At 53.2% G+C, this 26,584-nt stretch overlaps 11 protein-coding genes across 11 annotated transcripts; 6 read left to right on the top strand and 5 right to left on the bottom strand.

Annotated features, from left to right (window-relative positions):
• Positions 1-92: 92 nt before the first annotated feature.
• Positions 93-5,568, bottom strand: BD324DRAFT_656257 (glycosyl hydrolases family 2, TIM barrel domain-domain-containing protein; the record flags this gene model as incomplete). Its single annotated transcript, XM_022018838.1, has 11 exons — positions 5,162-5,568; positions 5,011-5,124; positions 4,847-4,975; positions 4,732-4,810; positions 4,367-4,694; positions 4,252-4,334; positions 4,001-4,217; positions 3,837-3,965; positions 3,631-3,793; positions 2,639-3,030; positions 93-2,603 (listed from the first exon to the last, which is right to left on the bottom strand). Exons 1-11 carry the CDS (start codon positions 5,454-5,456, stop codon positions 93-95), a joined length of 4,440 nt encoding a protein of 1,479 aa, XP_021871051.1. The 5' UTR covers positions 5,457-5,568.
• A 706-nt stretch (positions 5,569-6,274) lies between these two features.
• On the top strand, positions 6,275-7,906 carry BD324DRAFT_579668 (general substrate transporter; the record flags this gene model as incomplete). Its single annotated transcript, XM_022013399.1, has 1 exon — positions 6,275-7,906. The coding sequence occupies one exon, from the start codon at positions 6,275-6,277 to the stop codon at positions 7,904-7,906; it is 1,632 nt and encodes a 543-aa protein (XP_021871050.1).
• Positions 7,907-7,933: 27 nt separating this feature from the next.
• BD324DRAFT_650626 (hypothetical protein) lies at positions 7,934-9,514 on the bottom strand (the record flags this gene model as incomplete). Its single annotated transcript, XM_022018177.1, has 5 exons — positions 7,934-8,223; positions 8,258-8,359; positions 8,405-8,505; positions 8,548-9,364; positions 9,403-9,514. 5 exons carry the CDS (start codon positions 9,512-9,514, stop codon positions 7,934-7,936), a joined length of 1,422 nt encoding a protein of 473 aa, XP_021871049.1.
• Positions 9,515-10,114: 600 nt separating this feature from the next.
• On the top strand, positions 10,115-12,385 carry BD324DRAFT_650625 (alpha-L-fucosidase; the record flags this gene model as incomplete). Its single annotated transcript, XM_022018176.1, has 1 exon — positions 10,115-12,385. The coding sequence occupies one exon, from the start codon at positions 10,115-10,117 to the stop codon at positions 12,383-12,385; it is 2,271 nt and encodes a 756-aa protein (XP_021871048.1).
• A 10-nt stretch (positions 12,386-12,395) lies between these two features.
• BD324DRAFT_624462 (NADP-dependent oxidoreductase domain-containing protein) lies at positions 12,396-13,507 on the bottom strand. The gene is made up of 5 exons (XM_022015706.1): positions 13,255-13,507; positions 13,200-13,217; positions 12,909-13,163; positions 12,512-12,876; positions 12,396-12,474 (listed from the first exon to the last, which is right to left on the bottom strand). Exons 1-5 carry the CDS (start codon positions 13,487-13,489, stop codon positions 12,421-12,423), a joined length of 927 nt encoding a protein of 308 aa, XP_021871047.1. The 5' UTR covers positions 13,490-13,507; the 3' UTR covers positions 12,396-12,420.
• A 41-nt stretch (positions 13,508-13,548) lies between these two features.
• Positions 13,549-14,167, bottom strand: BD324DRAFT_624460 (hypothetical protein). The gene is made up of 2 exons (XM_022015705.1): positions 13,829-14,167; positions 13,549-13,792 (listed from the first exon to the last, which is right to left on the bottom strand). The coding sequence occupies exons 1-2, from the start codon at positions 13,915-13,917 to the stop codon at positions 13,597-13,599; spliced, it is 285 nt and encodes a 94-aa protein (XP_021871046.1). The 5' UTR covers positions 13,918-14,167; the 3' UTR covers positions 13,549-13,596.
• A 1,599-nt stretch (positions 14,168-15,766) lies between these two features.
• On the top strand, positions 15,767-17,397 carry BD324DRAFT_680950 (type I phosphodiesterase/nucleotide pyrophosphatase; the record flags this gene model as incomplete). Its single annotated transcript, XM_022019101.1, has 4 exons — positions 15,767-16,353; positions 16,391-16,663; positions 16,702-17,129; positions 17,168-17,397. The coding sequence occupies 4 exons, from the start codon at positions 15,767-15,769 to the stop codon at positions 17,395-17,397; spliced, it is 1,518 nt and encodes a 505-aa protein (XP_021871045.1).
• A 696-nt stretch (positions 17,398-18,093) lies between these two features.
• Positions 18,094-19,430, bottom strand: BD324DRAFT_673725 (hypothetical protein; the record flags this gene model as incomplete). Its single annotated transcript, XM_022018943.1, has 4 exons — positions 19,228-19,430; positions 18,809-19,192; positions 18,534-18,769; positions 18,094-18,498 (listed from the first exon to the last, which is right to left on the bottom strand). The coding sequence occupies exons 1-4, from the start codon at positions 19,361-19,363 to the stop codon at positions 18,094-18,096; spliced, it is 1,161 nt and encodes a 386-aa protein (XP_021871044.1). The 5' UTR covers positions 19,364-19,430.
• Positions 19,431-19,576: 146 nt separating this feature from the next.
• Positions 19,577-20,701, top strand: BD324DRAFT_624455 (VIT family-domain-containing protein). Its single transcript, XM_022015704.1, has 4 exons — positions 19,577-19,816; positions 19,854-19,996; positions 20,034-20,333; positions 20,370-20,701. Exons 1-4 carry the CDS (start codon positions 19,587-19,589, stop codon positions 20,672-20,674), a joined length of 978 nt encoding a protein of 325 aa, XP_021871043.1. The 5' UTR covers positions 19,577-19,586; the 3' UTR covers positions 20,675-20,701.
• Positions 20,702-21,054: 353 nt separating this feature from the next.
• On the top strand, positions 21,055-23,375 carry BD324DRAFT_421275 (major facilitator superfamily domain-containing protein). Its single transcript, XM_022012731.1, has 9 exons — positions 21,055-21,371; positions 21,407-21,472; positions 21,508-21,609; positions 21,644-21,698; positions 21,735-21,862; positions 21,903-22,008; positions 22,043-22,627; positions 22,662-23,074; positions 23,108-23,375. The coding sequence occupies exons 1-9, from the start codon at positions 21,196-21,198 to the stop codon at positions 23,241-23,243; spliced, it is 1,767 nt and encodes a 588-aa protein (XP_021871042.1). The 5' UTR covers positions 21,055-21,195; the 3' UTR covers positions 23,244-23,375.
• Positions 23,249-25,439, top strand: BD324DRAFT_421262 (general substrate transporter). The gene is made up of 4 exons (XM_022012730.1): positions 23,249-24,006; positions 24,045-24,223; positions 24,259-25,353; positions 25,396-25,439. The coding sequence occupies exons 1-3, from the start codon at positions 23,508-23,510 to the stop codon at positions 25,210-25,212; spliced, it is 1,632 nt and encodes a 543-aa protein (XP_021871041.1). The 5' UTR covers positions 23,249-23,507; the 3' UTR covers positions 25,213-25,353; positions 25,396-25,439.
• The last annotated feature ends 1,145 nt before the right edge of the window (positions 25,440-26,584 follow it).

The raw sequence follows: 26,584 nt of genomic DNA, 5'->3' as shown, positions 1-26,584 counted from the left end.
CATCGTTCGCGACCTGTATATACCCCGAGCTCAGGGCAATGTACACTTTTCAGCCATCGCGCTTGTGGGTTGAGCATCTTGTTATGCATCCTCTACTGGAACGTAAAGCTAAAGTTCATTTTTTGAGCGCTTAATCGGTGCTGAGGGAGAACGCCTGGTCCGCACGAGTTGGTGCCGATACCGTGGACTGCATGATCGAGATTTAGCCAGACGCGATCCCCAGGCTTTAGATCCGGCGTGTGCTTGGCGGCTTGAAGCTGGTTGGAATCCCAACGCCTGGCGGTAAAGTTGAATAATGGGTCCCCATGGACTTTGAGACGCGCGCTCTCCCCTTCAACTTCCAGCCATCTCACATCCGCTCGATTGCCGTTTTCCTGAGGGAAGACGTAAGGCGTTTGGAGATTGTCGATCGTCGAAGACCATTCGCTGACTCGGACAGCCTCGCGAGTGTCCGGGTACGCTTCGCCAGGTCCAAGTCCGAACCATTTGACGCTTTTCATCGTCTTGGGAAGTCCGAGTCGAAGGCCAACTCGGGGCAGATAGATACCTTCCCAGTCGTCCTTTGGTTCGACGCGGATATCCACTCTTACAGCGCCAGACTTGTCAGCTGTCCACGTGTAAGTGGTCACTAGACCTCGCATGTAGATGGCAGGCGCCACAAATGTGGTCACAGTGAGCGACCTGTCTTTGATGACGACACTGTCGACTCGGTGGTGGACACGGTCGAGTCCGACCCTCAACCAGGTCGCTCCTACACCATCAACGTCGCCTCCGTTGTCATTGTCGGTGGTTGCTCGCCAGATGTCCAGCTTGGCACTGTCAATGGGGATACCCTTGAGCTCCACCAACTGTCCGGTTGCTGCATTGAAGGACGCAGGGCCGAGGGTGATCGTATTCTTCGACACGGAGGGCTTGACAAGATTGCCAATGGAGAGCTGGGTGGCTTTGGCGCATTGAGCCTGGCCGAACGCAACAACGTGGCCTTTTTTGGCCCATGGCGAATCCGCCGCCAATGTTGCGGTCACAGTGAACCACGATTCAGCCTGATGCGACGAGCACTCGGGTAGCTTAATCACTTTAGTCTTTCCAGGAGCCGTCGATGGGACTTCAAGGGACCCCTTGTCGACTGCCTTGCCCTCAATCTCCTTCGTCCAATCGAAACTGAAGCTCGACAAGTCGGCAAAGCTCTGTAGATTGGTGATCGCCACACCTCCATCGACCTGTCGGATTCTGACCGGAGCGATGACATGCTTGAATTGCTCCAAGCCCGGACTTGGGTCTCGATTGGGGAAGACTAGCCCATCAATGCAAAAGTTGCCATCGTGGACCTCCTCGCCAAAGTCACCGCCATAGGCATAGTATGACTCGCCGTTTGCAGTCTTCTTTGGAATCCCGTGGTCGATCCATTCCCAGATGAAACCGCCTTGACATCGAGAGTATTTCTCGAACAGATCTTGATACTCGACGAGACCGCCAGGTCCGTTGCCCATGGCGTGACCATACTCGCACAGGACGAACGGCATGGCACGTCGTTTTGCATCGAGTGATTTGTCCTCCAAGGGATCCTCGGCACGTTGACCGATGAGGTCGACTTCGTGGTGCGAGGCGTACATCCGACTGTACATGTCTGTGTATTTTGATGTCCTGTCTCCCTCGTAGTGAATCGGTCGGCTAGGGTCGCGGCTTCTGACCCAGTCGGCCATGTCTCCGATGTTCCTACCCTCGGCAGCTTCGTTACCCATCGACCAGATGATGATACTGGGGTGATTCTTGTCACGCTCAACCATACGCTGAACACGATTGACCAATGCATCCCGCCAGAGATCCGAATCAGTCGGATTGTGTCTCCAACCGTTTTCGCCAAAGCCATGCGTCTCTAGATCGCACTCGTCCACGACCATCAGACCGTACTCGTCGCACAGTTCGAGGAAATGAGGATGAGGCGGATAATGACTGGTTCGCACTGCATTGACGTTGTGCTGCTTCATGAGCAGGACGTCTTTGAGCATGTGTTCCGCATCCATGGCCCTCCCTTTGTCAGGTTGGAACTCATGCCTGTTGACTCCCTTGAGCAGAAGACGCACACCGTTCAACTTGATGACGCCGTCCTCAATATGCACAGTGCGAAAGCCAATCTTCAGGGGTACGGTCTCCCCTTTGGTCTTTAGCGTTGCAGAATAGAGTTTTGGTGCTTCAGCATTCCATGGAATCACGCTAACGGTCGTGGACTGTCCTGTTGCACAGTCTATATCCAGCTCAGGGACAGTGATGCGACCCTCGGGCGAGCAGTCGACCTTCAAAGTGCCCTTGCCGGTGTGGTGATCGTACGAGGCGTGAACAAAGTAGTCCGAGACACAACCGTTGGGTCGGTGCAAAAGGGTTACGTCGCGAAAGATTCCAGGAAGCCACCATTCGTCCTGGTCCTCGCAGTAGGATCCTGCCGACCATTTATGGACGCGCACAGCGATCACGTTGTCCTTCGACTTGAGATACTTGGTGATGTCAAACTCGTTCGGAAGTCGGCTTCCCATGGTGGTACCGATCTCCTTGCCATTGACCCAAGTTTTGGACCACGACTCGATTCCGTCGTAGCGCAGAAGGGTCTAACGTTAAGCTCACGATCTGCGAGGATGCTCACCTGCCCGTTCTTCAATGACCACCCGTCCGGAAGATCAAACGATCGTCGGTAATCTCCAGTCGGATTCTCGCTTGGACAGAATGGTGCGTCAACTGGGAAAGGAAAGTTGACATTTTGATATTCAGGGTGGCCATAACCATGTAGGACCCAGTGCGACGGGACTGTAAGCATGTCCCACTTGCTGTCGTCAAACGTCTTGATGCGTGCAAAGTCATCGTCGAGATAGGCGGTGGGGGAGTACCGGAATCGCCAATCGCCGTTCAGAGAGAGCTTTGAACTATCCGAATAGACATTCCATGAGCGCGGTGGGATGGATCCTCTACCAGGCTGAGGATCCTCAAACTCCGCAGGGTGATACTGGACGTTCATGGTATGTTGTCGAAAGAGCAGGTCTGTGGAGGTGGGGGCTTGAATCATAAATCCGGAGATTCAGCCGGTCAAGACGGCGCCCCGGATCGTCGACCCGACCGGAACGACTTTGCGCCTGATTGCATGCTTTCAGACGCTCGAGCTCCCCTTCTTTGAACACGGCTCTGGTTCTGATCTTGCCTTAAGCCGCACCTAGCCCTCGGCTCAGGCCCGCCGTCTTCTTGTCTTTTAAGAATGCCCTGATCTCCTCCACACACCATCAACGTCGCTCAATCCTACAGCGATGGGACATGGGTAGTTCCTGGTTGATCGCAGCATCCTCAGACCCGCTAGCATTGCCTCTCGATTGTCGGGCATGAGGATGCATGTACGAATGTGGCTCCTTGACTATGACCGACTCAATTTCTTATGTTCTTCTGAAGATACCTGCGGCACTGACCATCTCGGTCTACATCTTTTCTTGACATCTCTCCGGCTCCTGCACTATCCAGCGAAAGGCGCCGCTGGTGGCAATTGGAGCTCATTGGCTTTGGCCTCCCGGGTAAGCTCATCCGTGCCGTACATCTCTGCTGCCTCTCGCTCGAGATCTTCTCGTTAGTCCCCATCACCAAGTCACTGCTCACATTTGGCGCACGCAATCTTTGCCTTCTCGATGTTTACAAGCGCGAGAAGGCCCACACCAGCGAGTCCTGAGAAAAAGAGGAACCAGAAAGCCGCGGAGGTATTGCCGTGGGCATCATCGATGATAGCAGAGGCGATGAAGGGGCCGATGAAGGCGCTTGTTTTCTAGAGGGGCGTTGAGACGGCGCTTTCACCTCATTAAACTCACTCCGACGATGTAGAAAAGGGCGAAAAACAGATACATCTTGGGGGCTGGGACCACCTCTGAGATGACCGTATTTTGGTAGGTGTTCCACGATGCGACACCAACGCCTTGAAAAGCCTGGTAGAAGTAGAACTTGACGGTGAACCATTGTTTCGTTGGTCACTTACCTCCCACACGTGATGATATCCGATTTTGTTGGTAAAGATCCCGATGAAGCCCCAAAGGCAGGTGAACGTCAAGCATGACGCACCAAAAATGCAGCCAGTCTTCGCGGAGAAGCCAAGGAACCTTTGTGCCACAGCTACACCATATGCTCCTATCCCCTGAGCGCCGAAAGCGAGAATGAATAGGTACGTAAATTGTTTGGTATTGAATGAGATCGCACTTAGAGTGAGTTTGGCGGTTTAAGGAGACTCACTCGTTCTGGAGCAGGTTCACGGCTGTTCCACTGACATTGTAGACGTCGTTGAGGAGGAAAAATGACAGCAGGTATAGGAAGGTCTGTCGTCAACAAGCCATTGGCGCCCGCTCACCCATTTCAACTGCCACACACTTTTGACCGCCTGCCACAATTGTCGAGGCCCGACCAGGAGATAGTTGGTACCCTTTGGGATGCGCTGACCGGGTCGGTATTGTTCAGTCAGGAACCAAGGCATAGAGAAGACTACCCAGACCGCTGTGAAGTAACCGATGAGCACGGAGTAGACTTTGGTGTTCTGGGCCAAGGTGTCGGTGCCTATACCAAAGCAGATTGCCAAGCCGAGCACGAGGATGGCGCAGGATCCAAAAGCCGACGTAGCGAGGGAGTAGTTGGAGAGCTTTGATCGTTCCCTCATGTCCAGCTCGGCATGCTGTTCAGCTCTGGCAATATCAGCCCTGACCCGCTCCAATGACATGCGATTTAGTGCCAGCCCGGACCTCTTGTTCTGACTCAATCATCTTCGGTAAATCTCGGACAAGGCCAGGGAATGCAGAGACTGTCATGAGAATCTTGTTCATCCGGATACGCTTACAGTAGAAGGTGTTTGCGAGATTGAAACAGACGGTCGCGACGACATATAGTCCAGCGGCAACTTGCCATTTGTCAGGCGTCTCCAGCCCCAGCCAGCCGAATCCAACGCCCCAGGAGACAATGGTGAAAACTGGGCGTTTAGCCTCCACCTTATACCGGGCTCACCGATCAAGATGTACGGTCGCCAGGTGCCGTAATCGGCGTATGGACCGATCACCAGGAGCAAAACTAACTGTACCGCAAATTGAATACCATTCAAGTCCAGAATGAGCGCACTGACTGGAAGCTCAGCTTCTGATCTCGCATCGGCGCTCACTCGATTTCTGCTGGCCACCCCATTCAACGAAGCCACTGGGGAATGCTTGAGTGAGCAGATTCTGAAGTTGTGCCGGCATATAATTGAACGGTCCTAGACCTGTAATTGCTATGTAGAACAAGCAGTACGACACAATCTCCGAACGCTTCGTCACCTTGCGTTCGCCGGTCATGGGGATGATTTGGGACTGTTCGACGACAGCTAGCCCGGTCGCGTGCGAATAATGCGCCGAATGGCCTCTCCCCGTGGCCTTTTCGACATCTTGACGTTTAGTGTCATCCATATGTTTCGACATGGCGGTTGCTGAACGCTGCGTGAATCGAACATCGTACGCCAGCCAGTATTTATGACAGCCCGAATGCAAGCTCCGAGACGATGGCTCATACGTCACATGGTTCGTATCATGTGGCCTAGTCACATGTTACCATGTCAGTGTGGCGACAATGTTTTTATTTTTGGGATTTTGTGGCTTGATTTATATTATGGCTAAAGCTGGATGACGAGAAGGTGGACCTGATTGATGACCGGCACTAGGAAGCTTCCGAATGTGGCATGGTCGACCCATGAGGTATGCAATTGCGAAGACTTGACCCCTTCCTTCCCTTCTCTTTCCCCTGCCGTTGCATTCAAAACCCCGCTGCAAGAGGGTCAGCCAGAGGTCAGTACCCTCCATCAAACGCGATGAATGCGCAATCGGAGTATCGGCTAAAGCGACCTCAGCTGAACCCAAGAGGACTTGGCTCGCGGAATTGAGAGCGGATCAGACCCTCTTTCAGACCGTCTTCTGACGGGTCCATCTGGGACGAAAGGCCAAATTCAGTTACCTCACGGTATTTTACAGCTCGCAAAACCTTCCTCTGTGTCTCCATTGAGGTCTCGTAACGACACCCCGCAAGCCGGCTACGGCCGGCCCGCCAGTGATTGTCTCCGTTAGCCGAAATTGCACCGAAATCTTGTTATCGCACCTGTGGGGCCCGAGCCAAGGTTAGCCTATCCTCGGGAGATAGGCTGGGGTAGCTGCTGACCCCACGCGCTGCATATAAAGGAATGCTGGCACCACAGCAGCGTTCGAACGCCGACGCACATACAGACGCACCAACACACTACAGCACCATGGAGACCATCGAAGGCAAAGACGTCGAAATTTCCCATCGAGAAGTCCTTACAACAAACCACGAGCCAAAGACCGATCAGCTCATTGATGAGGCCCTAGGTGGTAATGCTATTGAGCATGACTTGAGTACTCTCGAAGCCTTGCGCATCTATAAGCGAGGTGTGGCTCTTGTGGCGCTGATCACCCTGACGATCATCATGCGGGGATACGATGCCAGTGTGGCGCCCACTTTTTTCGCCTTGCCCGCCTTTCAGAATCGCTTCGGTCACCCCGTCCCTGGGCACGGTAATCAGGTTGCAGCAAGGTGGCAAAGCGCTCTCGGTGTCTCCACAACAGTGGGCCAGGTGTTCGGTTCGTTTGTCGCCACCTACCCTATGGAATGGTATGGCCGGAGGAAGACCTTGGCAGTCTATCTCCTTCTCACTTCTGCCGTCATTCCGATGCAAGTCTTCGCACCGTCGATACAGGTCCTGACAGCTGGCGAATATATCGGTGGCTTCTTCCTTGGAGCATACCAAGTTTTGATCCCCACGTATTCGTCGGAATTGTTGCCGATCATTTTGCGTCCCTACCTTGCAGGATTGATCAACACGGCGTACAATGCGGGCGGTCTTTTGATGGCCGGCATCTCCTACTCATTTTCCCACTGGAATTCGGAATGGGCCTACAAGATCCCTTTCGCACTTCAGTGGGTATGGCCAGTTATTATATTGCCGATCGTCTACTTGACGCCCGAGTCACCGTGGTGGCTGGTACGAAATGGCAAACTGGAGGAAGCTAGAGTTGCGCTGTCAAAGCTTGGGGATGAGAACGACCCTCGCATCAATTTCGACAGGACCGTAGCAATGATGCAAAAAACCGACTTGTTCGAGCAAAAGGTGGAGACTGGGGGTAGCCTGTTAGATTGCTTCAAGGGGCCTTCTCGTTACCGCACCGAGATTTTGATCATGATTTTCTTCTGTCAAGACTTTGCGGTCAGCCCTGTCAGCGCAGCGTACTTTTACGAGCAGCTGAACATTGATGTCACGAAATCTTTCCGGCTCAATATCGGCGGCACATCAATCGGACTCTTCTGTGCCATTGCGGCCGCCTTTTTCCTCCGCTACTTTGGACGTCGAAGTGTCTATACCTCCGGAATCGGGGTTCTTTGCGTGATACAAATGACAGTGGGTTTCCTTCAACTTCCTCCGAGCTATAATCAGAACGGCAATTTTGCCACAGCGCAGATAGTACTGCTATTTATCGCGAGCGCGGTGTACAACCTTACCATTGGTCCTCTCTGCTACAGCATCCTCACCGAAGTGCCGTCGATCCGTCTTCGATCCAAGTCGGTGGCTATCTCGATCGCGACGGATGCTGTCTGTGGTATCGTGACGAATTTCGTCACGCCGTACCTGATCAACCCCGGGGAGGCAAACGCTCGTGGCAAGGTCGACTTCCTTTGGGGAGGGATCTCTTTCTTCTCGTTCTGGTGGTGCTTCTTCAGACTTCCCGAGACCAAGCACCGAACTGTTGAGGAGATAGATTATCTCTTTGAAAATCGTGTGCCTGCCCGCCGTTTCAAAGGATACGTGATCGATGAAGAGCAGCTCAGACACAACTTGGAGGAGAATCACGATTCAAGAGCGTGATGAAGTTTCTCGTTAATTAGTTCTGTTTCAGTTCACGCATGCATCGTTCTCTCTGTATCTGCGCGGTAAAGCATATTCGAAGACGGTTTGAGCCAGCCCGCTGCCTGTTTGCGTATCAACGGGCGGATGCTGAACACCCTGGAGTCTTTTGGTTAGGGCATTACTGATCCACTTCACGCCGTGATAGTAGTCTCCCAAGCTGTCCAACGCTTGCTGCAAGACCGCGACCATCTTTTGAGCACACGGTTGTCTGAATGATTGCCAAAGGCATTGATCCATATCACCCATCACGTCGACACCACGGAGTTCCTCAATTTCTACGGTCAGCCGCGATGCTTATCTGCAACTCACGGTCAACAAGGATTGTCGCGGCTCGGTACAGGGGATGCGCGATGAAGGGAAGAGTCAGGAGAGTTGAAGCATCGACGGCATTTGCGAGCTCGATCATCTCCACTATCGCGGCAGCACAAGAGCGAGCTGTGTGCTTTGAATACGCACTGGAAGATGAAATGTCGGAGGACATTGTGAGCATCGCCATCGCCCATAAATGCATCTCCAGGAATGCTGATCCAGAATTGGCCGTATAATGGACGCGATACCTGAATATGGTTGTAGCATGCGCAGGACGCGGATGCACTCACTGCTTAGCATTCCACCTCATGCTCTGTGGAAGCTCATTATAGCAGTCCATCAGCTCTTGTTTTGCTCGTTGGATCTTTGAGCCTCTATTTCCCTCCGTTTCTCTCATATTGAGATGATTGACGAGTTTGGCGTGCGCCAGCATGAGGCTCACCGCGCATTCGAAGAGGCTCTCGCCCTCGTGGCGATATGTTCTCGTGATCTCCTCCAGCCTGAAGGCTGTTGGCCTGCCAACGCCGAGAGAGACGACAAGATCCCGCATGAGAACATTGCCAAATACTTGGCTGTCACTCAGACTTTCTGATGAGTCGGTTACCATTTCTTTGAGGTGGAGGCCAAGATCGCCTGCCATCCGCACGGCGATCCCCGTCGTCATCCAAGACTCTCCTGGCGGGACACCAGCCATGTTCACCGCCGCCAGTAGCACGAATCCCATGATAGTCTCTCGTAGAGGTATACCCATAACCATACCCATCATGGAGCGAGCGCGATTGTACCAAGGGAGACCGTTCTCATGCTTCGGACTGCCCTGAACGGCCACCCTGGGGTCGTCAGAGTGACTAGCCGCTAAGGCTGCAACACAGTTGAGTAGAAAGGACTCCTCCCCGTGGGCATCCAGCATCTGCCTCAGCAGATCGGCAGTCAGGAAAGGGTATTGACAGCCAAATTGCTCGACAAAGAGATCGATGAGGCGGCGGAAAGTGTCTATACCACCGTGCTGCGCATAAAGTTCCGTTGTACCCGTCCGTAAAGATGATGAGATCATCTGATTGGGAGCATGAGGCTGTATCTGGATGGACAAGGAGAGCGGTAAGATTCCTGCAACGTCAGCATATATTTCCCATTTCATGACTCACCCGAGGAAAACGCTGTTGGTCCGTGATGCCTGAGCCACCGAATGCGTCGAATTGCCTCGCTTCGCGACCCTTCAGGGAGATTCAGCGTGCCACGGCCATGACTCTCAGTCATCCAGAATGGTCGCTCTGGAATCTGGGAAGCGCCCTCATGATCAAAGGGTATCCCGAAGTCGAGATTGACCGTGTCCGGCTCCAATATATTCCACGGGACGATATCATGAATCTGGAAGACATTTTCCGCGGCCGAATCCTCGGTAAAAGTGACATCTTCTTGTAGATCTGAGGCATCATTTATTATAGATGTTCTGCTCTGATGTATGGCGTCTCGTGTCTCGTTTCCGATGGTGTTCCGGCTCCTGGATTTTCGCAGGTCCTCTGTTGGCCAGACACAAGTGAGATCATTGCGGGAACAGAACGAGCATGTTTCGCGGGGCACCCCTCCACATCTTGTCTTTCGATTCCGGCACTAAGGCTCAAATCAGATTGTGGACCGCCCGAGTATTTACATTGAGACAGGACGCCTTGGCTCGCTTGACCTTATGCATGGTAGAATGCTTGCAGAAAGGAACTGGATGCGATCGAGTATCGGCTTATCGGCTAATGCATTTGGATCACCCCACCCTCGGCTAAAGGCATGTGTTGCCGATGCATTCCTCCACCGAATATTTAGTAAAACGACGGTGTCTTGCTTCTCTACCCGTCGTCATCACCCATGTCCAAGCGTCTCTGGTACACATCCCCAGCGCTGGCATGGCTGGAAGCTTTGCCAGTGGGCAATGGAAAGCTCGGGGCCATGATATATGGCGGTTTGCGCAAGGAGCGCATTCAGCTTAATGAAGACACATTCTGGAGTGGAGGTTCATATGACGCCGACAATGAAAACAGTCTCAAGTATCGCTCCGAGGTCCAGAATATGGTATTTTCAGGACGCTTGAAAGAGGCCGATCAGATGTCTAGGCGTCATCTGCTTGGCACTCCGGACCGCCAATGCTCATATCAGCCCCTCGGCGACCTATGGATTGAAATGAATGGGTCGAGCGAGTTTGGAATCTCTGACTATCACAGAGATTTGGACATTGACACTGCGGAGGCGACTGTCAGATACAAAACTTATGGCATGCAGCATAATCGACGTATCATCTGCAGCCCAACCCGCTCCGTTCTGGCCATTCAGCTCACTGCGGATGAGCCGATCGATTGCAGCATCTACGCGTCAAGTCCCCAACCTCAATCAAATATTCGAGTCTGGGATAGCACCGTCTGCCTGTCTGGTACCAATGGACCGGAGAATGGAATCGAGGGTCGACTACGTTTCGAGGTAAGGCTCAATGTCCAGGTGGAGGGAGGAGTATTGCAGCCGTGCAAGGATCACCTCCGGATCCGAGGCGCCACACAGGTGGTCATCCTGTGCGCAGCGGCTACAAATTATCAATCTTATAATCAACTTGCCGGGGATCCTCGTCAGCTTACTAGCTCGTGGATCGACGATGCACTGCGACTTTCCTTCGATCAGCTGGCCGCGGAAGCGACGACTGCCCACCAGAATCTTTTTCGACGTGTCCACGTTGAGCTGCCGGAAACTTCAAACTCAATGCTTCCGACCAATGTGCGTCTCGATAAGTTTCGGACTGGCGCAGATGATCCGGCCCTGCTGGCGCTCAATTTCCAGTATGGGCGATACCTCTTGATTTGCTCTTCTCGGCCTGGATCTCAGGCGGCGAATCTGCAAGGAGTCTGGAACGATAGTATCGATCCACCCTGGGGGTCAAAGTTCACGATCAATATCAATACTGAGATGAACTACTGGTCTTCTGGTCCAGCAAACATGTCCGAGGTCATCGAACCACTTTTGCGGCTCGTGAAAGATTTGGCATTGACGGGCAAGGAGACTGCGCGTGTCATGTACAACGCTCGAGGTTGGGTGGCACATCACAACACTGATCTGTGGAGAGCTACTGCCCCGATAAATCTTCCAAGGTACGGTCTCTGGCCAATGGGAGGGGTGTGGCTTCTACAAAATCTTTGGGATCACTACGAATTCACTTTGGATCCTTCGTTTTTGGAGGAGCTGTATCCTCTCATGGCGGACGCGTGCTTGTTCTTCATTGACACGTTGGTGAAGGATCCCAATACAGGCTTCCTGGTAACTTGTCCAAGCATGTCTCCGGAGAATGTGCACGGTGTGGACGGGGATGATGTTGCAATATGCGCTGGACCCACCATGGACATGCAGCTGCTGAGGGATTTATTCACACGCACGTCAAAGGCAGCGAGCATGCTCGGTCGGGATGAATCCTTGCGGAAGACCGTGGTCACCCTGTGCGGGCAGCTCAGGCCAACCGAGATAGGATCAGACGGTTCTATCAAAGAGTGGCAGGATGACTGGAGTGCGCCAGAGACACATCACCGTCACATTTCTCATCTATATGGGCTTTACCCTTCCTTCCAAATCTCCGTGGACAAAACACCTGAGCTCGCTCGGGCGGCGGCCAGAACGCTCGAGATCCGCAAGGTTGGCGGCACTGGCTGGTCGACAGCGTGGCATATCAACTGTTGGGCCCGACTACATGACGCAGAAAAAGCGTACGAAGCATTGGAGCGGATCTTGCAGAGCGACTTGAGTTATCCAAACCTCTTCAGCGCCCATCCACCTCTCAGCAAAGAGATGACGGGCGTGTTTCAAATTGATGGAAATTTGGGCAGCTGCGCTGGTTTTGCAGAAATGTTGGTTCAAGGCAACTCTGAGGGTGACGTCTGGTTGCTTCCTGCGTTGCCAAAACAGTGGCCCCGGGGACGCTGTTCGGGTCTGTGCGTCCGAGGCGGCGTGACAGTGAGCCTGATGTGGGGCGAAGGGAGGCTCATCTCTGCCCAAATCGCCGCGGCGAGAGAGACAGGTTGTACAGTACATTATGCGGGGCTGACACAGTTCATCGGGCTCAGAGAGGGTCAGGTCGTGGAGCTGGACTCGAATCTCCACGTATGACTCTGGTACAACTGTCGATAAATGCATGCCGGTAGCTAAACATCTTCAGGGAGGTCAGGTACTGGGTAGTCTTTTGACATGTGGCCCGCCTTTAATCAGTATGGCTGATTCAGCGTTGGCGCTTACCCAGCCTTTGAAATGCACCTTACGCCCAGCTTGATCAATCTCGTCGATTTCGGCCTCCGTGAGATCCCGCAATCGGTCGATGGCAGCCATCTTGGCGATATTGACAGGATTCGATGATGTGGTAATAGCAGCGGCGCCTTTGCCAATAGTCCAGAGCAGAAGCACTGAAGCTTCATCGACATTTTGCCCGCTATCATTACTCAGTATACCCGCTATGCGCTTCAAAATCGGCTTGATAGGGCCTCCTGTCGGGTGAGCGATCAGAGGTTGTAGGGGTCCGTAAGCTTGTGTTGCTATGCCATATTTGCTGTGCGTCGCAAAGAGAGAATCCAGATGAGCCAAGGCGTACGGGTGGAACTCGATTTCTGTCGTCAGTGAGGACATGCAGAAGTCTTACGGTTGCAAACAGGTTTGATCCTTGCCGAGTGCATGAGGATCTCGATATCCTGCGGACGGAAGTTGGACACTCCCAGTGAGCAACCCTGTAAGGTTCCATCTTCTACCATGTTCTCTAGCTCTTGCCAAAATGCGAGGAGTCGTCCGTCCTCGGGAACGAATGGAGTATGAACGAGCAAGAGATCGGGTATGAAACCCAGCTTGGCCACACTCTCCTGCACGGCTGCGCGGACCTCGCCTACCTTACGATGTGGTTCTGAATGTCAGAGTCAAAAGACGTTTCTGTGCTTACGGCCACTTCCTTCGTAAACTGCACCATCAGCCGCGACCTTATCTGAGCTACTCACTCTTGGTAGTCACCCATACCTGTTCTCTCGGCACCTCTGCAAGTCGGATGGCTTCACCGGTCTCCCTTTCGGTACCATAGGCCTGTGCAGTATCTATGTGCAGGATACCTTCTCTGAGCGCAGCGGCCCCTACATCGACAGCAAATTTGCCTGAATGCTCGACTCCGCGCGTCCCATTTCCCCAGCCTAGAGCTGGCATGCGTTTGCCGTCAGGCAGTATGATCGACCTCACCATGTTGAGGAATCAGTGTTTGATCGCGAAGCTCATCATCAGACTTGACTTGCATTTTAGCTCTCGGCTCTCGGGCTATTCCCGGTAATTAAAAAGGGTATTAACGATGACTAACGAAATACTCCGGGCAGAACCGATGTTTCCTCCGCCCTGTATCCATCCAAATGGGCCAACGGAAGTCCCAATGCTTGCAGCAGGGTGACTGCAATTTGCTGGTTGAAGACGACTTGTGACAACGCAGTTCCGGCAGCTGGAAGCCGATTACCCGATACTGCCATCAAGTTGACGTGAAAATCATCTGCATACCTGCAAAAATCAGCGATGAGCGGTGGGTATCCTCACCATCCTCCGTGGTCTTCAAGTATCCCCGGGGACTCGTACAGTGTCCCGTAAACGGGCAAGATTGCCATATCCGGAGCTCGAACATCCATAGCCGGATTTCCCCAACCATACTGCCATATCCCGTCCCCTGCCAGGACCTCGACAACGGCTGTCAGGCTGTGATTGGCCGCAAGTAGATTTGCCTTAGCGGTGTACGCTTGCGAGGAATCGTTTAACCACAGGAGTGCCCAGTCTGCTGATGTGACGAAATTAACGTCTACACCGGTGGCATTGATCAAAACTTGGGGATCGACGAAACGTAGGGCCTTCTCATTGACAGGCGTCTGCCCCTGTTTTGAGCCGACGATCAACAAAGTGTCGTTCCACATGCCCGAAGTCTTCAGGGCCCCGACGAATTCCCCGAGCTTGGCGTCAAAGTGGCGGAGCACTGCAGTAATGTTGGGACTAGGTGTTGCGTAGCTGTAGTCACTGGTAGCGTTAGAAGCGAGGTAGCCGGTGGTCGATTGGGCATTAGTCAGTGCCTGAGGTATCAACATCGTCACCAGAAGAAGCCACTTGCTTGGAAATTCGCGCCCATCAGAGAAAATCTCCCAAACGGCGTCTCCGACCCGTTGACAAATTTGCCTACAATCCAATTGTTGAGGGCAGACCAATGTAGATCGTCCCAAGAGTCTACATTTCAGCCCTGCCAGGGTCAGAGTACCTACCCTGTACGCAATCAGTTGCAGCAACCGAAGTCACTTCGGGGAAGTAGCCTTCAACCAAACCGAGACCAGATGGGCCAGTCACGAATTCGTATGACAAGTGCTTATCGGCGTACGCGGTCGCCAGTCCGCTTCCCCTTGCAACTTCAAAAATTGTGTTGACTCGTATATGATTGTGCGGGAAAACTATATCGAGTGATTCAGCTCAATTTCGACAGGCCCGAGACCAACCCGGAGTACAGGATCCCCACTCTTGCGTCGAAGTGGGAGCATGGAGATGTTCAAACCCCCTCCTCCATTCAAAAGGGTGTTGTCGAGGTCTAAGCCCTCGGTATAGTCGACTTCACTGCCGATGGGGCCTTTGCAATCTGAGCCCGGCGGATAGAGATCTCGTGCGTACGAATCATCCCAGTACAGGCTGGGGTCAGCGGGTTCCATTACGGGACACACCCATGAGTCCGAGGGGAGCACCCAGCGACGAGTGCTGCAGTTGCCGGGTACGAGTCTGATGGATTTGAGGCTCGAGCTGAAGTATATACCACGCCGATCTTCGCGAGTTGTGCGAGTGTCGATTCAGGAAACTCGGCGACGTAATTGTCGTAGTCAAATTGATGCTACTGCTCAGCTTCTCCTTCTTGCCAATGCTCACCATTCCATCGTTGGACAGGAACACCGCATATTTGTACTGACCCGGTGCTTCGGCTCCTTGAAGCGGAATTTCAACCGTCGGTTGGCTGATTATATCTTCTCCACCAGCGTAGACGCCTGATGGGTATTGAGCAGCAGCTTGGCTCAGGAGCAGTATCGCCACCTGGAGCGGCAACATGTTTCGAGTTTACTGTAAGGACCACAGGCTGGACATTTCTTTTGATGGACCAGCAGGGGTCGTGCGCACGTTTCACATTCCGTGGATTTCAACACCGCTGGATCTCGCGAAGAATTGCCTCAATTGCGTTTGACCATATAAATAATCATTCTTTAAGCAATAATAGCAACACGCCGAGCCCGCAGGTTAAATCTGGGGTTCTCCGAAGGGCTTCCCGACAAGGAATCTCATGTTCACGTTTGTTGCTCGGACCAATCAGCTGCAAGTCTTTACACACGGTTCTCCGGTGCCGTTCGTTCATGGCAGTATATAATGGACTCGACAAGAAATCCAAAAAGTAGGTCGCATCAGAAGTGGGAAAGACCACAGTTGAATTGAGCCAAATAGAAGTAACCCTCTTCCTGCATGATGCTCGCTCTCCACCTACTCCTCGCTCAACCGGCCGCGGCCCGTGTGCTGCCTCGAGACATTGTGGACCCGGGTGCACCGGCCCTAACCTACCCTCTCACGGGAATGTCTCCCGTTGGTAATCCACCCTTCTACTCTCCTGAGAACGTCAACGCTGCCTATCAGCACGCGGTCTACCTGTCTATCGATGGCATGCATCAAAGCGATCTCGAGTGGTACGTTTCAACCTTTCCCCAGTCAACGATGGCCTCATTGCTGCAAAACGCAATCGAGTACACCAACGCGAGGTGTCCTTCGCCTTCAGACTCTGCACCTGGAACCGTCTCGCCAGCCACAGGCTGCAGTCCGAGAACCCACGGGGTCTACTACGATGATGCCTACGATGGCAGCCTGTACCCTCCGGGCTCGAATTGTACTGGACCAATCGGCACCCAGACGGGATGGGATGAAACATTAGACCTAAATAATACGGTTCTTAACGGCGGCGGAGGTTTCAACGAGTCCATGTTCCCTCTTCAACTCACTGCTTCTGGCTATTGCGCGGCCGTGAAGCCATGGGACTTTCTCCGGGTGAATACAATGTTTGAGTGAGTCCCTGACTTAGCATATTACGCTGATCAACAGGGTGATCCGTGAACAAGGCCTAGTCACGGCATACACCGACAAACATCCAGCATACAGTATGCTCAACGGCCCATCGGGGCTTGGTTTGACTGATGGATTCTTCCCCGAGATCAATGCCGTGTCAGGTCAGCAGGAGACCGAGGGTTACGACGATTTGCATTGGTCGGCATTGACAAATTGGACCATGGGCAATTACGCCAATGGCACATCAGGGCTTGGAGTACCCTCTGTGTACGGAGCCAATTTTCAAAGCGTCTCCGTCTCTCAGAAAGCGTGAGCAAGAATTTGGTGATCAAGGCTAATCAAAGAAGATACGGCTACAATTCAGAGCTGGTTCCGACTGCAAATCTGACCCAAGCCTTTAGGCAAGTGGACACGCGCCTCGGTCAACTTGTCGATACGATGAAGTCGGTTGGAACGTTTGACTCTACCCTGCTTATTATCTACGCTAAACATGGCCAGTCTCCGATCAACAGCACTCTGGTGCGCAAGATTCCTCATCCAACACTGCTCAATGTCATCGGAGTGCCCACCGTACAAGATGCGTCCGACGACGCGTCTTATATCTGGCTTCAAGACAAGAATGACGCTGCCCAGGCCAAAGCCAATATTCTTGCAAACGCTACCGCTGTGGGAGCTGCCGAGGTCTGGATAGGTGCGGATATTGTGGCCAACGGCTTTGGGAATCCCTGGTTTGACTCGAGAACTCCTGACGTGATCATCAAGACTGAACCTGGAGGTGAGACATCCTTGATCGGATGCACACTGACCTCTCAGTCATCTTCACTACTGGGAAGAAGATTGCTGAGCATGGAGGGCTGAATGCTGACGATCATGATGTGGTCTTGTTCGTGTCAAATCCGGTCATTTCTGCTAGCAAGTGCGACGAAGTCGTATACACGAGGCAGATCGCGCCTACATTCATCAAAGCGCTTGGGTTTGATCCGCTTCTCCTTGCTGGCGTCAGGGCTGAGGGCACATTACCGCTGCCCGGTGTGCCATTTTAGGTTCCTCCCTAATTGACAGTGAATGCAAAATTATAATGAATCGGATACCAACGTGTCAGACCCGCGAGACCCAGAAGTCCGGTAACAGAAGTCCGGTAGAGGCTGCGAGCAGATTTCGCCTATCTTTACAAAGCAACGCCCATGAGCGATTTGGACCCGTGACTGGGCAAGCTTATCGGGGCCAGAGTGGCCCATCCCTCAACAGTAGCACGCCGTGCCCCTCAACTCTCCCCTCCCCCTTCCACCCCCCCCCCCCCCCCCCCCCCAACACACACACACACACACACACACACACACACACACACTCTCTCTCTCTCTCTCTCTCTCTCTCTCTCTCTCTCTCTCTCTCTCTCTCTCTCTCTCTCTCTCTCTCTCTCTCTCTCTCTCTCTCTCACCTCGTCCCCCCGCTGGGGGATTGTCACAAGGGACGGATGAGAGCTCTGTCGCGGCCGTGGACTCTCTTGGCAAAGGTTGAGAGAACAATAAGGACTATCTTCAATGATAGAGACTATGGATCAGTCCATAATGGTGTAAAGAGGTACTTCATGGCAAGAGCGTCAAGCGAGATCGATGCATTTCTTTCCCTCTATCATGTGGGAGAGGTCAGCATTGTAGCGTTTAGGTTTAAGCATATACCGGCAGATTCTCCGCTTTTAACAATCCCCTGGACGTCAAACTTCGCTCACGATCGAGCACTCACCACATACTGAGAGCATCCAAATCCTCTTTGCCATTCTCTGTGACTTCGATCTTTTCGCCAGTAGCGTTCATCAGGGTCTTGATGCCAAGCGATAATTTGATCATAGGTTTTCCAGGGTGGTAGTTTTGGAGCTCTGGCACATCCCCAGTTTGCAAGCCTTTGACGAGGCCCAAGATGTTTTTCGCCGCCACTTCAGCCTGCCGATACGCTGTATTACCAGCTTGGATGGCTCCAGTATCCGCGCAGTCTCCAACGGCAAAGATGTGACTAAGGAGCTGCCCCCTCGGAGAAGCCAATTGCAGTGTTGGAAGAACAGCAATCCTACCGGTCTCTTGGTTGATACTGAGAGGACTCATTGCGGCAAGGATAGCGATTTGAGGCTTCTGCCCAGTACAGCAGAGCTGTGGGTGAGCTGAGTCAGCGATAATTCCCTTACGACGATGTCTGCTTCGTAAACAGCCCCTGTTTCGGTCTGCACCTTTTTCCGGCCCGGTTTGTTCACAGGCCAGGTATGAACACGCTGGCCAAAGACGGTCAGTATACCCATGTCCGCCATCCTCTTGACACACATGTCGTGCACGGCGACCGGATATTTGGGCAAGAGGCGGTAACGCGAGTGGAGCAAAGTCACATCCTTGTGCGGGAACAACTCTTTCAGATCCGTGGCGAATTCTAATTGATCAGTTCGTGACCGAACAACGTCTCACTCACGTATACCTAGCGCACCGCCGCCAACTATCAAGACGTCTCTGGCATTAACAAACATCTGAGACTGCTGCTCCATCCAGGTGATCCCGTGGCGTTTCGTGCCAGTACTTCCATTCCCTAGGCCGTGATCTGAAGTCCAGATATTGACCGGTCCCGGCATCCCGCTACCTAGAGCGTAGATGGCGTAGGTAAAGTCCATCTTCTCTGTTTCTGAGGCTCCATGCCGTTGAAAGCGTACCGAATGAGAGGTCATCCCTAGGACCGTGGCATGGATCAAAACTGCACGACATCTTTCCGGAGACAGTGCAGGAAAAAGATTATCGTAGGGTATGAAGGCTCGCGGAGCGTATTCCGCCATGAGGGCGCATCTTGGGAAGACATAGACGTCTATTATGAGTGAATGATCCCAAGAAGATGCTTACGATTCATGTGCGAGTTCCGTTCTAGAACTATCAAAGTCCATTCCGGAGGCAGGCTCTCTGCCAGGATCTGTGCCGCCCTGAATCCTCCGTAAGATGCTCCGAGCACCACAATTGTCCTTTCCTTTGAGGTTTCCATCCGGACATTGATGATGTTAGCGTTGCTACCCCACAGAGATATAACGGGCGGCTCGCGTATCGCATCAGGCGCCGTTGCAATTGATCGTTCCTCGGAAGATGCCGAAGGGATGATTATAGGCGCCGTGGCACCACTTCGCTGACCAATCGCATGTGCCGGATTTGTCATTGGGCCAATCATATAGCCACGGGACGTTGATGGTGACATGATACAGGGATCGACAATGGCTATACCAATCACACGTCCTCAGAGTGATATTACGCCCGTATGGACGTTTTCAGAAGGAGCTGGTACTCCAACAAGAGCGCAACAGCTGGAGAATCTACTACGCTCCGAGGTCGCACTGGAGGAGAAATGCGGTCTTGAAGAGAGAAAGACGTCCAATGTTTGCTGCAAAGAGCTGAAAGACGACGACGAGAGGCATTTGATCAGTCCAGAGATTGTCAGAGATATGTGGGTCTCGACACATTATCCCAGTCTTACCACACAGTGTCATTGGCTTATCTGACGGTCTCACCGTGCCCTTTGCCTTGACAGCTGGCCTGTCTTCCATTGGATCCTCGAGGCTGGTAGTTACTGCCGGCTTGGCCGAGCTGTGCGCAGGTGCTATCTCAATGGGTCTGGGGGGATTTCGTGAGTCTTCGACCAGACGGCCGATTGACAGCTCCAGTCGCGTCTCAAGCAGAGCTGGATCATTTCCACTATCTTCGACGCCAGACACACAACAGAGTCACGCGGTCTTGTGCAGGGCAGATGGAGAGGGAAGTTCATTCGATACTCGGCCCATTTGGTGTCACAGAGTCCGTCAGTCGTCTGGTAGCTGAGCAACTCTCGAATCTCGAGTCCTTGGAGGCAGTGGAGGGAATAGAGAAGGTGAAAGCTTCTTCTGCACTCCGTGAACAAGGCGGTGATGCGGCGTCAACATCGCTGGGTCTCACCGCGTTCTTATTGAAGATTGGAGAAGGCATGGGTACGTTGTTTCACCGTATGACTTTTTGACAAGCAGACGAGGTGCCAGTATCACGACTCTGGGTCTCAGCGTTCACGATCGGCATGTCATACTTCATCGGAGGGTTGATACCATTGATCCCTTACATGGCCCACGCCAATACCCGAGATGGGCTCATTGTATCAGCTGCCGTCACGGGAGCCGTTCTGTTTGTATTTGGAGCGTTCAAGACTTATTTCACCGGGGCGAAAGGAGGTTGGAGGGGATATCTCTACGGGGCTATGTCGACATTGATCGTCGGTGCCCTCGGCGCAGGAGCGGCGTATGGACTAGTGCGGGCAATGGACGTCAAAGAAGCTTGAAAAGAGTGACATGCATAGGAGATGCCCAAATGCCTCCAGCTCTGCCGTTATGCCTGTAGATGTGTGGGGGAGCGGAATCAAATATTCGGATCCGAGGCCTTCAGAGCTCGACTATATAAGACGGGACGCTGATCTTGTAGTTCATCATCAATATGTATATCCGTTGTCTATGAGCTACCCAGCTCGAGACTCTATTCAAGAAGGTTACTATTCCAAGTGGGACCCTCTAGCCGGATAGGTCTGTTCCTGACAAGATGGTGGATCGTCATGCAACTGGCACAACAATGTGCTGACAAACAGCCGTTCGTTGATTGGTCGATCTCTTTTGGCGCCATGTCTATTAATAAACTGCCCCCCATCTTGCAGGCGCCCTCCACTTTTGCGCATCTCCGATAGGGACCGCCACAAATTTCCCAAAATGGAATCCAGCCTGAATGGAAGCGCCTACTTGTTATCATAGTGACGGCTCTGACCATACATATACTTGTGAAGGGAAGCCGAGAATCAGGTGACCATCCGAAATGTCTCGATGTGGCGAGGAGAAGATCGTTGAGACCCCTGTGACCGAATTGGCTGCCAGAGCCCCATGGGAAGACGACAAAGTCTCTGCCGTGGAAGTCCGAGTCGATGGTGCTGCAAAGCTTGAGGCCGTCCATCAAGCGTGGGATAAGAAGCTGCAGTGGGCGGTCTTCATAGGGTGAGCCACTCATAGCGATCGGCTCTCAAAGATAGTATTGCGCTCTCAGCGTACATTTACTCCCTTGATGGGGTCACGACGTGGCAGTATTTGTCATATGCGTGAGCGTGACCGTCGCCCAGCAACTGAACCACAGTACGTCCACCGTCCTCAAGCAGTCCCTTTCAGGCACGATATCGACTGCTCAGGCCATCATAATTGCCATCGGTAAACCTTTGATGGCCAAGCTCGCCGATGTGTGGGTTCAAATTGTGGTCTGAGCTGACGCTCAGTATGGGTCGGGCGGAGACTATGCTTCTCGTTGCAGTCCTCTATGTCTTGGGATACGTGAGTAATAGCTGTGCATGCAGGGCTCATTCGCAGATCCTTATCGCTACTGCGCATTCCATTGGCCAGATCGCCGCGGGTGAAATCATCTATGCATTTGGCTATACTGGCCTGCAGATGCTCCAACAAATCATTATTGCGGATCTCACCTCGTTGCGATGGAGGCAAGCATTGGGTCCACTGCTTTGACTGACCGAGCTTCAGGGGTCTTGCGACTAGTCTGTTGACCGCTCCGTTCATCATCAACAACTTTGTCGCAGGTGCTATCGCTCAGGGGGTTCTCCCAAATTGGCGATTGGGCTACGGCATGGTGAGCAGCTCGACGATCATCGGGCTGAGCGTAGTTCGCTATTCTCGTGCCCGTCTGCCTTACTCCTATCATCGGGGTTCTTTTCTATTCACAATACTTTGCAAAAAAGACATCCCGGTCGCCTGCCGCTTCGAGCGTGGTCGATCATCGTGTGATACGCCTGGCGCTGGCAGACATGGACTTCATCGGATTAATACTCGTTGGAGCCTCGCTGGCCTTGATTCTCTTACCCCTTGGACTGGCTCCGGAAGCGAGCAAGGGGTGGAAGACCCCGAGTATGGTGAGCAAGTACATGAGTCATCCTGAAATACAGCCTGCTATGATTGCCGTGGGAGCACTTCTCTTCCCAGCTTTCCTGTTGTACGAGTGGAAAATCCCCAAAAAGCCTGTTCTTCCCATGCGATGGCTCAGACAATCGGCCATTTTGGGCGCTTGCCTCATTGGATTCTTCGATTTCATATCCTTCTACCTGCAGTACACGTACCTGTACTCATACATCTTCGTGACAGAAAATTGGTCTTTCCTCGATCTCAGCTACTTTTCTGCCACTCAATCACTGTCGCTGACGGCATTTGGCATTCTCGGGGGAATCATCATGTGGGCCTCACGCAGACTGAAGGTGAGCGTTCCAATCGTATTACACTGATGTACAGTGGCTACTTCTCGCCGGGGTCTGCCTTAGACTGCTCGGTGTTGGCCTGATGCTTTACGCCCGTGGTCCTCACGGCAATACCGCGTCTCTCGTTCTGTGCCAAGTAATTCAAGGCATGGGCGGCGGATTCGCCGCAACCTGCATTCAAGTCGCGGCCCAAGCTGCTGTCAGTCACGCCGACGTTGCCACTGTGACGGCTATCCTTCTCCTCCTGACAGAGGTCGGAAATTCCGTCGGCTCCGCCATTAGCACGGCTGTCTGGACGTCCACCATGCCTCGGGAAATTGCCAAGCATGTGCCCAGCACCAACAACACGTTGTTATATGAGCTATATGAGGACATGGAAGCGGTTGTACTCTACCCCCTGGGCAGTCCGGTCCGCGAGGGCGTCATATCGGCCTACCAAAGTGTTATGTGAGTCGTAGTCAGGACGAAGGCTGACGAAAGGCTCCGTCTCTGCCTTGCATCGGTCATCATCTCAATCCTCCCAATCGTTGCCTGCGTGTTCCTGATCAAGGATATTCGCTTGACACGCGCGCAGAATGACGTGGAGGGTACCGATCTGTCGGGCGAGGTCATTTGAGTGACATCCGTTCAGAGTGTTGCGAAGTCCCATTGTCAGTCTAGCATGTAATGAAGTTGTGCGCATCTCCGCCCGGGCCGGACTGTAGGGTCCGCCGGGACGAGCACCGGCTCGCCGGCTTGGCAATCTTGGTCATTTGCTTAATCTAGCGGGCCGCTGAAGCCGCGTGGGAACCCCGGGGAGTCCCCACTCCGGCCCGCATTGGGTTCTCAGAGGATATAAAGGGGGAACCCCTCCGAGGATTTCACCTTCAACGGCCCCACCATGTTCTTTCGACCCGTTGCTATGGCCCCTCAGCAGGCTACCGCAGAGACTCAACTCGACCAAGAGCTCGTCCAGATCGGTCATGAAGTCATAGCCCGTCAGAAACAAGAGACATTCAGCATGGCGTGGCGAAATCACTGGCGAGGCGCAGTCTGGTCATTGCTCATCTCCATGGCGCTTTGGATGGAGGGTTTCGACACCTCGCTCCTCGGTAATTTTATGGGTCATCCCGCCTTCAGGGCGCGATTTGGCACGGTCATTGATGGTGTCAAGAAGATTCCCAACCACACACAGGTTGGACTGAGTGAAACTACCATCTGCGGCCAGCTTGTTGGTCTTGTCATAACTGGTATCGCCCAAGAACGCTACGGCGCCAAAAGAACCTTCTTCTGGGGAATGACCGCCCTGACCGGAACAATTTTCCTTGCTGTCTTTGCTCAAAATCTTGCCATGCTGTTTGTCGCGGGCTTTCTGAACGGCGTGCCTTGGGGAATGTTTCGTAAGTGCCTCCCCCCTCGGCCGAGCTGACAGACCCAGAGACTCTAACGACAGCCTATGCGGCAGAGATCTGTCCTATCAACCTACGTGGTTATCTGGCCGCATGGGCCCAGATTGCTTGGAGCGGTGGCGGTGTGATAGCGACAGGTGTCTTGCGTGGCACGCTCACTATGGAGGGTGACTGGGCGTGGCGTTTGCCGTATGCCCTTCAGTGGCTGGTGAGCACATGTCAGAGATCTTGAGCTGACAACAGTGGCCCGTGCCACTAGCGCTGCTTGTTCTCATCGCACCTGAGTCGCCTTGGTGGCTTGTTCGAAAAGGGCGATACGACGATGCGAAAGCTGTGGTCCGCCGCAATGCTGACCGCAGTCTGTATGGACCGGGCGAGGTGGACGGATACGTTGAATACATGAAGCACACCGATGCACTGGACAGAGCGGAGCAGGCTCGTGGGTCGTTCCTCGACATGTTCAGAGGAACCAATCGTCGACGCACCGAGGTTCAGATTGGGACCTGGGTGACGCAAATCTTTTGCGGTAGCGCTATCACTGCGCTCAGCGTCTTGTTCTTCGAAAAGGCGGGCATGTCAACGACACTTGCCTTCAACTTTTCTCTCATTCTCACCGGAATCTCCATCTTCGGAGTGTTCCTCTCCTGGGTGCTGATCCGCTATTTCGGTCGGCGAACATTATATCTCTCGGGTCTGGTCATCATTGCCGTTTGCAACTTGATCATTGCCACCTTGGGGTTCACCACCGAGGGGACTGCCTCTCTCAATGCCATCGGAGCACTCATGGTGATCATCCAGTTCACATTCTGCGCTACGCTGGGACCCGTGTGCTACATCATCGTTGGCGAAATCCCCGCCTCTCGTCTTCGTGCACAGTCGATTGTGCTCGGTCGGTTTAGCTATGTCGTAATCGTAATTATTGTCGGCACCTTCAACCCGTATGTCACCAATGATTGGGGTCCAAAATCCGGGTACTTCTGGATGGGCACGGGACTGAGCTGTCTCGTGTGGTGTTATTTCAGGCTCCCGGAAACTAAAGGTCGATCATTCGCCGACATCGACATTCTCTTTGCCAACAAGATTCCTGCCAGGCAGTTTGCGACCACTTCGGTTGACGAGCAACGAGAGGCGATGGACAAGATTCAAGGTGGTGACGAAGATGTCAAGCTGGACGCCGTACACGCGGAGACGAAGTGAGGAATTGATCGTCGGCTTTGTTGTACGTGGACCCAGAAATGTTGAGTGTGAGACTGCGTTGGGGATGCACTTGGCGGTGCATATGGTTGTACATAGACCAGACCGCCAGTTATGTCACATGGGTTATGAGATTTAGCGAAGGTGATGATGTCGTTTTGTCCTGTCAGACTGACACTAGACAAGTTAGTCTCGCCCTTGTCAGACGGCCACGCGTCATGTCGATCGGGTGACGCCTGCAGACTGGTTTGCAGGTCCTGGTTTGAAGGTGAAAACAGTCGCCGGCGGTACTTGAATTCGTGTGATTGTCTTCTCAACAAAGGATTGAGGTGAGCCGGCGGTCGACAAATGTCAGCGGAGAGGCCTGTGGGGCTGTGCAGAAATCGACAATATGAAGTCCTTGGCTGGGACCCGATACCCTGATTCCTTCGCTTACCAACGAAGAGAGACCTCGCCCACCCGATGACGTAGCTACCGGCGGCCATAGCGCAAAGTAAGCCAGAATCGACACGCGCCGCATGACTCTGTGTCCATGTGCCATCATCACCCACAGCGATCCCCGAGGACGACAGTGCGACGGCAATATTGGCGCAAATGATTCGGCCGCGGCGTTGTCCGCACAGTCCACTTGGCCTGCGCACCGGCAACTCCTTCAGCTATATAGATCCGGAGTTCTTAACATATCACTAAACGATTTCGGAGCCGTGCACATTGCTGTGGAAGTCTTGAAGCGCGGCTGGCATGTTTGGTTCACCATTTTCGCGAAAATAGGTTTTTTAGGAGGTCGACTGTACGCTTCGAAGCGATCTCTCGTGCATCATTCACGTATATAACCGTTTCAAAAGACCCCACCCTGGCTTGTCGGTGCGCGAGGCCCAGGCACGATCACTGCTGCAAGAAGCTAATCTTGGTTAGTCCGGGGCATCAAATATCAACCCTGGACACTGATACCACAAGTGCAAACCACAGAGCGTCCCAGATAGAAAAGGCCTTTGTCCCGCGCGGGCCCGGGCGCCGGGACGATATTGTCGACTTGCAGTAGGGTCAAAGCGAAAAGGGCTCTCCTCTGCCAACGGGCAGAGAATGCGCACCGAGCATTCAAGCTTACGTCCGCACTCGCGCGTAAGTTTCGGAACGCCTCGCTTGCCCTGTGCACTCGCGTGCTGGTTGCATGGCAAAGCCGAGAATATACCCCAGTGACGCAGCGGCGTCCAAGAATGAAAGGCGGGATCCTGTTAAGAAGCCATTATGGGAATCAGATTCACAGGTGACGGACATCCCGACTGGTCCCCCCGCGTGTGGCGTCTGAGCAGACTCGTATAAGCGTCGCCAAAAGCCTCTTCTCCTGCAATTTTAGACAATTTTATTATTCGAT

Source organism: Kockovaella imperatae (genome assembly GCF_002102565.1).
Source record: "Kockovaella imperatae strain NRRL Y-17943 chromosome Unknown BD324scaffold_6, whole genome shotgun sequence".
In the NCBI taxonomy this organism is placed as follows: Eukaryota; Fungi; Basidiomycota; class Tremellomycetes; order Tremellales; family Cuniculitremaceae; genus Kockovaella; species Kockovaella imperatae.
Note: the sequence above shows the minus strand (reverse complement) of the source record. Positions and strands in the feature narration are given on the sequence as shown.